The sequence below is a fragment of the Oncorhynchus masou genome, chromosome 22 (assembly GCF_036934945.1).
Source record: "Oncorhynchus masou masou isolate Uvic2021 chromosome 22, UVic_Omas_1.1, whole genome shotgun sequence".
In the NCBI taxonomy this organism is placed as follows: domain Eukaryota; kingdom Metazoa; phylum Chordata; class Actinopteri; order Salmoniformes; family Salmonidae; genus Oncorhynchus; species Oncorhynchus masou.
In genome coordinates, this window is record NC_088233.1 from 50,326,070 (window position 1) to 50,337,057 (window position 10,988).

The following is a 10,988-nucleotide window of genomic DNA, read 5'->3' on the forward strand; positions in this document are numbered from 1 at the left end:
TGATGGTGCAGAGCAGCATAGGCAAGATACAGTAGATGGTATCGAGTACATTATATACATATGAGATGAGTATGTAAACAAAGTGGCATAGTTAAAGTGGCTAGTGATACATGTATTACATAAGGATGCAGTAGATGATAGGGTACAGTATATACGTATACATATGAGATGAATAATGTAGGGTATGTAAACATTATATTAGGTAGCATTGTTTAAAGTGGCTAGTGATATATTTTACATCCTTTCCCATCAATTCCCATTATTGAAGTGGCTGGAGTTGAGTCAGTGTGTTGGCAGCAGCCACTCAATGTTAGTGGTTGCTGTTTAACAGTCTGATGGCCTTGAGATAGAAGCTGTTTTTCAGTCTCTCGGTCCCAGCTTTGATGCACCTGTACTGACCTCGCCTTCTGGATGATAGCGGGGTGAACAGGCAGTGGCTCGGGTGGGTGTTGTCCTTGATGATCTTTATGGCCTTCCTGTAACATCGGGTGGAGTAGGTGTCCTAGTTTGCCCCCTGTGATACGTTGTGCAGACCTCACTACCCACTGGAGAGCCTTACGGTTGTGGGCAGAGCAGTTGCCGTACCAGGCGGTGATACAGCCCGCCAGGATGCTCTCGATTGTGCATCTGTAGAAGTTTGTGAGTGTTTTTGGTGACAAGCCGAATTTCTTCAGCCTCCTGAGGTTGAAGAGGTGCTGCTGTGCCTTCTTCACGATGCTGTCTGTGTGGGTGGACCAATTTAGTTTGTCTGTGATGTGTATGCCGAGGAACTTAAAACTTACTACCCTCTCCACTACTGTTCCATCGATGTGGATAGGGGGGTGTTCCCTCTGCTGTTTCCTGAAGTCCACAATCATCTCCTTAGTTTTGTTGACGTTGAGTGTGAGGTTATTGTCCTGACACCACACTCCTTATTCACCTCACCTCCTCCCTGTAGGCCGTCTCGTCGTTGTTGGTAATCAAGCCTACCACTGTTGTGTCGTCGGCAAACTTGATGATTGAGTTGGAGGCGTGCGTTGCCGCGCAGTCGTGGGTGAACAGGGAGTACAGGAGAGGGCTCAGAACGCACCCTTGTGGGGCCCCAGTGTTGAGGATCAGCGGGGTGGAGATGTTGTTGCCTACCCTCACCACCTGGGGGCGGCCCGTCAGGAAGTCCAGTACCCAGTTGCACAGGGCGGGGTCGAGACCCAGGGTCTCGAGCTTGATGACGAGCTTGGGGGTGTACTATGGTGTTAAATGCCGAGCTGTAGTCGATGAACAGCATTCTCACATAGGTATTCCTCTTGTCCAGATGGGTTCGGGCAGTGTGCAGTGTGGTTGAGATTGCGTCGTCTGTGGACCTATTTGGGCGGTAAGCAAATTGGAGTGGGTCTAGGGTGTCGGGTAGGGTGGAGGTGATATGGTCCTTGACTAGTCTCTCAAAGCACTTCATGATGACGGAAGTGAGTGCTACTGGGCGGTAGTCGTTTAGCTCAGTTACCTTAGCTTTCTTGTGAACAGGAACAATGGTGGCCCTCTTGAAGCATGTGGGAATAGCAGACTGGTATAGGGATTGATTGAATATGTCCGTAAACACACCAGCCAGCTGGTCTGCGCATGCTCTGAGGGCGTGGCTGGGGATGCCGTCTGGGCCTGCAGCCTTGCGAGGGTTAACACGTTTAAATGTTTTACTCACCTCGGCTGCAGTGAAGGAAAGACCGCATGTTTCCGTTGCAGGCCGTGTCAGTGGCACTGTATTGTCCTCAAAGCGGGCAAAAAAGTTATTTAGTCTGCCTGGGAGCAAGACATCCTGGTCCGTGACTGAGCTGGATTTCATCTTGTAATCCGTGATTGACTGTAGACCCTGCCACATACCTCTTGTGTCTGAGCCGTTGAATTGAGATTCTACTTTGTCTCTATACTGACGCTTAGCTTGTTTGATAGCCTTATGGAGGGAATAGCTGCACTGTTTGTATTCGGTCATGTTACCAGTCACCTTGCTCTGATTAAATGCAGTGGTTCGCGCTTTCAGTTTCACGCGAATGCTGCCATCAATCCACGGTTTCTGGTTAGGGAATGTTTTAATCGTTGCTATGGGAACGACATCTTCAACGCACGTTCTAATGAACTCGCACACCGAATCAGCGTATTCGTCAATGTTGTTGCCTGACGCAATACGAAACATGTCCCAGTCCACGTGATGGAGGCAGTCTTGGAGTGTGGAATCAGCTTGGTCGGACCAGCGTTGGACAGACCTCAGCGTGGGAGCTTCTTGTTTTAGTTTCTGTCTGTAGGCAGGGATCAGCAAAATGGAGTCGTGGTCAGCTTTTCCGAAAGGGGGGCGGGGCAGGGCCTTATATGCGTCGCGGAAGTTAGAATAACAGTGATCCAAGGTTTTGCCAGCCCTGGTGGCGCAATCGATATGCTGATACATTTTAGGGAGTCTTGTTTTCAGATTAGCCTTGTTAAAATCCCCAGCAACAATGAATGCCGCCTCAGGATGTATCGATTCCAGTTTGCAAAGAGTCAAACAAAGTTCGTTCAGAGCCATCGATGTGTCTGCTTGGGGGGGAATATATAAGGCTGTGATTATAGTCGAAGAGAATTCTCTTGGTAGATAATGCGGTCTACATTTGATTGTGAGGAATTCTAAATCAGGTGAACAGAAGGATTTGAGTTCCTGTATGTTTCTGTGATCACACCACGTCTCGTTAGCCATAAGGCATACGCCCCCACCACTCTTCTTACCAGAAAGGTGTTTGTTTCTGTCGGCGCGATGTGTGGGCTTCTTAAAGAAAAACTAACAGGTCTGTGAGAGCCGGAATTCTTACTGGTTTGTAGGTGATCAAATACTTATGTCATGCAATAAAATTCAAATGAATTACTTAAAAATCATACAATGTGATTTTCTGGATTTTTGTTTTAGATTCCGTCTATCACAGTTGAAGTGTACCTATGATAAAAATTACAGACCTCTACATGCTTTGTAAGTAGGAAAACCTGAAAAATTGGCAGTGTATCAAATACTTGTTCTCCCCACTGTATAAGTCTTTTCTAGGTAAAGCTTTGCCTTATCTCTGCTCACTGGTCAACGATAACAACACACACACGTAGCAAGTGCTCCAGCAGGTATATCTCACTGGTCATTCCCAAAGCCACTATTTTTTATATCAATATATTGGGGAGTTGCATTTTGAGCATATTTGATGGTGATGTCCCCCCCTAATATATATTATAATTACTGTCCTGCTTGAGACAAAAATAAAAAGATGGAAGGAAGTTGGAAAATAACCTCACACTCAACGTCAACAAAACTAAGGAGATGATTGTGGACTTCAGGAAACAGCATTGGGAACACCCCCCTATCCACATCGATGGAACAGTAGTGGAGAGGGTAGTAAGTTTTAAGTTCCTCGGCATACACATCACAGACAAACTGAATTGGTCCACCCACACAGACAGCATCGTGAAGAAGGCGCAGCAGCGCCTCTTCAACCTCAGGAGGCTGAAGAAATTCGGCTTGTCTCCAAAAGCACACACAAACTTCTACAGATGCACAATCGAGAGCATCCTGGCGGGCTGTATCACCGCCTGGTACGGCAACTGCTCCCCCCACAACCGTAAGGCTCTCCAGAGGGTAGTGAGGTCTGCACAACGCATCACCGGGGGCAAACTACCTGCCCTCCAGGACACCTACACCACCCGATGTTACAGGAAGGCCATAAAGATCATCAAGGACACCAACCACCCGAGCCACTGCCTGTTCACCCCGCTATCATCCAGAAGGCAAGGTCAGTACAGGTGCATCAAAGCTGGGACCGAGAGACTGAAAAACAGCTTCTATCTCAAGGCCATCAGACTGTTAAACAGCCACCACTAACATTGAGTGGCTGCTGCCAACACACTGACTCAACTCCAGCCACATTAATAATGGAAAATTATGTAAAATATATCACTAGCCACTTTAAACAATGCTACTTAATATAATGTTTACATACCCTACATTATTCATCTCATATGTATACGTATATACTGTACTCTATATCATCTACCGCATCTTTATGTAATACATGTATCACTAGCCACTTTAACTATGCCACTCTGTTTACATACTCATCTCATATGTATATACTGTACTCGAGACCATCTACTGTATCTTGCCTATGCTGCTCTGTACCATCACTCATTCATATATCCTTATGTACATATTCTTTATCCCCTTACACTTGTGTGTATAAGACAGTAGTTTTGGAATTGTTAGTTAGATTACTTGTTGGTTATTACTGCATTCTCGGAACTAGAAGCACAAGCATTTCGCTACACTCGCATTAACATCTGCTAACCATGTGTATGTGACAAATAAAATTTGATTTGATTTGAAGTTGTGTTGGGGAGAGAGTTTAGTTATAGACTAGACTGTTACGGGTCGGGCATGCAGGTTGGCTCGGATTTGCTGAAATTTGATATAGAGGATGTCTTAAAGACAATCAAAAGTTGTCTTTGTACTTTGTTCAAAGTTGTAGAGTTGTGTAGAGTTGTTCATTTGTTAGGCTATTGGTTATAGGTGTATAGTCAATTGATCGATAATATAATAACACTCTTAACTAAAAAGTTTATTTTTAAATTTACACTATGTAAAATCTATGAGAATAGAAAGGTTCAGAACTTTTGTGAAACTTAACAGCACAGTTGAGAAATATATGGCAAATCGAAATCGAAACTGGATGGTGTTCAGAGATAGATGGGAGGGGTTGAAGGAGCTGAAGGATGGGACTTAAAAAAAAAAGATAACAATTGTAAAATATACTGCGTCCCCCCACTTCTAAAACAAGACTGGGGGCTTTCCCAGCCATTTTACCCACGGACCGGGGTTTACATTTGAGTAAGGTGGGGGTTAAGTGCCTTGCTCAAAGGCACATTGACATATTTTTCACAAAGTAATCTCGGGGGGCTCGAACAAACGACCTTCCGGTTACTTCCGGTTCGCTCTAAATAGAGTTTCAATCGGTGACGTCACTTGCTCTGAGACCTTGAAGTCATAGTTCTCCTTGCTCTGCAGGGGTTAGGCTTTTGTGGAGCGATGGGTAACGTTAACGATGCTTCGTGGGTGACTGTTGTTGATGTGTGCAGAGGGTCCCTGGTTCGCGCCCGGGTATGGGCGAGGGGACGGTCTAAAGTTGTACTCTTATACTAAGCTACCTGGTTGAATTTCCCCCAGTCCCTTGTGATACGTTGTGTTCCTTGCTGTTCCTTTTACCTTAGCAGGCTTGAAACACCCATGTCAATCAGCAATCAGAGGAACGTTAACCAATTGTTGCCTATGGGGTGACGCTTCCACTGGCACAGTAGGCTATTTAAAAGCCAGTTTGCGGTCAGAGCGCACGGACCATCATTACATGAGAAGATGGAGAGTTTCAGGTATCTGTTTTGAACGTATGAAAAGTTTACCATACCATGTTTGCAACTATGTATCTTTAATTTTTTTGGAACATATTTTACGTCTGGAACGAAATAGTGGATATGCAAACGGCACTGGGGGACACTTGGAACCATAACATCAGCACTTATAACCGGTCCTCTACGGACCCAGACCGCTTCAGCAGCCTGGAGGACATAGATATGACCGCGGACGGCAGTCCAGCGCTTCGAATCATGATATCAATCGTGTATTCTGTGGTTTGCGCAGCGGGTTTGGTGGGGAATTTGTTAGTCGTTTTCTTAATGAAAGTGAGACAAGGAAGAAAAAGGTCCACCATACACTTTTTTGTTCTTAATCTGGCCATGACGGACTTCCAGTTTGTCCTGACCCTGCCTTTCTGGGCTGTGGACACTGCTCTGGACTTCAGCTGGCCGTTTGGGAACGCGATGTGCAAGATCATTCTCTCCGTTACTGTTATGAACATGTACGCTAGTGTGTTCTTCCTCACTGCTATGAGTGTTACGCGCTACTGGTCCGTTGCCTCGGCTCTTAAGGACCGCACTAGACACAGATATTGTTCGGTGAGATGGGTAAGCGCAGTGCTATGGGTCTTTGCCACTGTGGCCACCGCTCCAACGGCTATTTTCTCCAATATGACAAACATCGCTGGGGAGAAGCTCTGCCTTTTGCGGTTCCCGGAGGGCCAGCACTGGCTGGCATTATATCACTTACAAAAAATCATAATTGCCTTTGTTTTCCCCATGCTCATAGTAACAATTTGCTATTTGATGCTCCTACGATTCGTTCGCCTGAGGAGTATGAACAACAACCATCCTAAACGGAGTAACAGAGTCACTAAATCAGTTACCATTGTGGTTCTTTCATTCTTTTTGTGTTGGATGCCAAATCACGCCATCACTTTCTGGGGCGTCCTGGTCAAATTTAATGTGGTGAACTGGGACAAGTCTTATTATATGGTTCACACCTATGTTTTCCCTGTGACCGTGTGCCTGGCACATGCCAATAGTTGCTTGAACCCAGTTTTATATTGTCTCATGCGAAGAGAGTTCAGGAAAATGCTGAAGGATTTATTCTGGCGGGTTTCCTCACCTGCGAACAGCTGCCAAATACGTCCCTTTTCCGCAACTCGAAAAGCCTCTGTCCACGGTGACACACAAATACCTTTGAATGTCATAGACACCGACCTCTGTCAACTATCCATTGTAAATGGGCAATGTGACGCATTAGCGGAGGACAGCCAACCATAAAGGTAACTTAATGCGTAAAACCAGAGCTCTAAACCGCTTCGTAAAATAATTAGTTTTTTTACTGTCAAAAGAGTCAAATATTACGAAATGTATTATCATCGTCTCAATGCATAGGACTAAGATGAGAACATTAACTTTTCTAAATTAACACTATTTAAGTTTATAAATGATGATATTCTATCGTGTAGCCTACCAAATTGCGCATAAGATGCCAGCTGCGCCAAGCAAATATTTGTCTCGGTGACTGGCCTCAGCCCCTATGTGACTTCAAAATGATTTCTACCTATGTACATAATTTAAGTTGAGGCCTACTTGGGGATCTATTGAATCTGTATCGCGGAAGTTCAGCGTAACAGCTTGATTGAAATGTATTAAGGCAATATTCCCGCATTGGCAGACTGCATTCATAGTAAACGCAGTATATGTCGGCTCAATCGGGAATTACCTTTACATTTCTGTCGCAGAATGTGTAAAGCTTCAACAATACAGATGATTGAAAAGCCCTTGACCTTGCTAAATCAATGGTATATTGTCGTTACATTGCGCTTTTGGGCTGTTTCTAAATCGAACAAAAACGTTGGCTACTGCCTGAACGCCTGGTGTGATTTCCATGGCTATTGGTTGTCGTAAGTGTGTAAGTGTGGTATAGTAAGTGTGGTATAGGCCTAGGTGTATTTTGAGAAAAATATTGTTATTTCCATTTTGCAAAGTAAAATGCAAGTGTCAGTCATTTTCAGTAATTCACAGTATTTCATTAACAGATACTTTGCAACTTTGTGACTAGGGATTCAAATTTTCCCGGAAACTTTCCAACTTTCAGTACCGGGGTTACTTCATATGTATCCCTTGAGTCTCGGAAAGTACGGCGAAAATCCGAAGTGCCCAATTCAAAGCGTTTAAAACCAAAATATTGCCACTATGCCAGGGTTCTGCCCAAATAATAAGGGCGCTGTGCCACCTTGTCGACTGGGCTGCACCACTGTGTAAAGATTTCAGAGCAAATTAAACGGATATTTAGTAATGAACTATCTTTGATCGCCAATGACACTGTTGTGAATTAAATTCCATAAATGTCGAGCATTATCATGTTCCTCAATTAATGTAGTGCATATCTCGATACAGAGCGCGCTCAGGACGCACAGAGCGCACCCCGAGTATAGCGTTGTCTGATCATGCAAACTTGCTAAGCTTGCTAGATAACCTCCTTCAACTAATGACATAATATATTCTATATTTGGCAAAATCGAGTTGATGATTATACAGATAGTATATCAGGAAATTAGCAACAGAGAGATTTAAGAGTATAAATTGTTAAAAATGTCAAGGTATCTTAACAGGAACCAACTCTAAAAATATCCATATCTTCTTTCATACGGTCTGTTGATCACGCATACCGAAGCTCTCATCTGGGCAGCAACTATACAGTAAATTGTTAACAGACTGTGACAGAGATGCTTATATAGGGAATTGTGCACAGGCCTATCAAATGTGTGACTGTCTGTAGAGCCACAATGACAGCTCAAATAGGCACACGTTATTTTACAGGCTCTATTGTAGGGGTTTCCTGTCGGGCAGAGCTCTCCTTCCTGGAGAGCCACCATCCTGTATGTTTTCACTTCTAGCGCACCTGATTCTAATAATTATCTAGTTGATAAGAATCAGATTAGTTACAACTGGAGTTGGAGTGAAAACCTAAAGGAGGGTAGCGGTGTCAATTCTGTGTGTGCTTTGAATTTATGGCAACTTTGTATGAAGTAAATACCTAGGCTAATGGCTTCCATGTGATAACCTGTTTGGATAATGTGTTTTTATTTTTTTCGCTAATCTGCATGTTGTGTATTTTGTGGAATTTCATTAGTGCAACATTGGCTATTTTCCCGGGTCTTGGCATTTATTTTTTCTGGGAATATAAAGAGGGTACCTGGGACAGTTTAAACATGTTACTTCTTAGTTGTGACTGTAGCCTATGCCCATTCCAATAATTGATATAGTCTATACACTAGAATACTTATTTGGTGGCACTGTGTTGATGCCACTGTGCCTCATTCTTGAAAGTCCCCCACCGTTGTAATAAAAAATATTTCAGAAGCTATAGCAATGCATTTATTAATGTCTACATTTGTTTTTTCCACATTTATTCTATTACAGACAACTTGATGCATACAAAATGAAAAAATATTTACTTTTCCCCCTTAAAGTATAAATTTTTTGAGATTCCTAATGTTGCTGTCCCCACTACAACAGCAAAAAAATACGATCCGAAGACACCGATCTTTGAGCTAACGTAGGCTAATGCAATTAGCATGAGGTTGTAAGTAACAAGAACATTTCCCAGGACATAGACATATCTGATATTGGCAGAAAGCTTAAATTCATGTTAATCTAACTGCACTGTCCAATTTACAGTAATTATTACAGTGAAATAATACCATGCTATTGTTTGAGAAGAGGGCACCATTTTGAACATGAAAAGTTATTAATAAACAAATTAGGCACATTTGGGCAGTCTTAATAACGTTTTTGAACAGAAATACAATGGTTCATTGGATCAGTCTAAAGCGTTGCACATACACTGCTCCATCTAGTGGCCAAAATCTAAATTGCACCTGGGCTGGAATAATACATTATGGCCATTCTCTTGCATTTCAAAGATAATGGTACAAACATTTTTTTCAAAATAATGTTTTTTTCCTTCTTTATATTATCTTTTATCAGATCTATTGTGATATATTCTCTTACATTCCTTTCACATTTCCACAAACTTAAAAGTGTTTCCTATCAAATGGTACCAAGACTATGCAAATCCTTGCTTCAGGGCCTGTAATTGTGTCCTGGAAACATTTAATTGAAATACTGTATACAGTGCCTTGCGAAAGTATTCGGCCCCCTTGAACTTTGCGACCTTTTGACACATTTCAGGCTTCAAACATAAAGATATAAAACTGTATTTTTTGTGAAGAATCAACAACAAGTGGAACACAATCATGAAGTGGAACGACATTTATTTGATATTTCAAACTTTTTTAACAAATCAAAAACTGAAAAATTGGGCGTGCAAAATTATTCAGCCCCCTTAAGTTAATACTTTGTAGCGCCACCTTTTGCTGCGATTACAGCTGTAAGTCGCTTGGGGTATGTCTCTATCAGTTTTGCACATCGAGAGACTGAATTTTTTTCCCATTCCTCCTTGCAAAACAGCTCAAGCTCAGTGAGGCTGGATGGAGAGCATTTATGAACAGCAGTTTTCAGTTCTTTCCACAGATTCTCGATTGGATTCAGGTCTGGACTTTGACTTGGCCATTCTAACACCTGGATATGTTTATTTTTTAACCATTCCATTGTAGATTTTGCTTTATGTTTTGGATCATTGTCTTGTTGGAAGACAAATCTCCGTCCCAGTCTCAGGTCTTTTGCAGACATTCTTCCAGAATGGTCCTGTATTTGGCTCCATCCATCTTCCCATCAATTTTAACCATCTTCCCTGTCCCTGCTGAAGAAAAGCATGATGCTGCCACCACCATGTTTGACAGCGGGTATGGTGTGTTCAGGGTGATGAGGGTGATGAGCTGTGTTGCTTTTACACCAAACATAACGTTTTGCATTGTTGCCAAAAAGTTCAATTTTGGTTTCATCTGACCAGAGCACCTTCTTCCACATGTTTGGTGTGTCTCCCAGGTGGCTTGTGGCAAACTTTAAACAACACTTTTTATGGATATCTTTAAGAAATGGCTTTCTTCTCACCACTCTTCCATAAAGGCCAGATTTGTGCAATATACGACTGATTGTTGTCCTATGGACAGAGTCTCCCACCTCAGCTGTAGATCTCTGCAGTTCATCCAGAGTGATCATGGGCCTCTTGGCTGGATCTCTGATCAGTCTTCTCCTTGTATGAGCTGAAAGTTTAGAGGGACGGCCAGGTCTTGGTAGATTTGCAGTGTTCTGATACTCCTTCCATTTCAATATTATCGTTTGCACTGTGCTCCTTGGGATGTTTAAAGCTTGGGAAATCTTTTTGTATCCAAATCCGGCTTTAAACTTCTTCACAACAGTATCTTGGACCTGCCTGGTGTATTCCTTGTTCTTCATGATGCTCTCTGCACTTTTAACGGACCTCTGAGACTATCACAGTGCAGGTGCATTTATACGGAGACTTGATTACACACAGGTGGATTGTATTTATCATCATTAGTCATTTAGGTCAACATTGGATCATTCAGAGATCCTCACTGAACTTCTGGAGAGAGTTTGCTGCACTGAAAGTAAAGGGGCTGAATAATTTTGCACGGCCAATTTTTGATTTGTTAAAAAAGTTTGAAATATCC

At 42.8% G+C, this 10,988-nt stretch overlaps 1 protein-coding gene across 1 annotated transcript; it reads left to right on the forward strand.

Annotated features, from left to right (window-relative positions):
* The first annotated feature begins 5,367 nt into the window (after nucleotides 1-5,367).
* On the forward strand, nucleotides 5,368-8,746 carry rxfp3.3b (relaxin family peptide receptor 3.3b). Its single transcript, XM_064928983.1, has one exon. The coding sequence runs from the start codon at nucleotides 5,500-5,502 to the stop codon at nucleotides 6,664-6,666; it is 1,167 nt and encodes a 388-aa protein (XP_064785055.1). The 5' UTR covers nucleotides 5,368-5,499; the 3' UTR covers nucleotides 6,667-8,746.
* The last annotated feature ends 2,242 nt before the right edge of the window (nucleotides 8,747-10,988 follow it).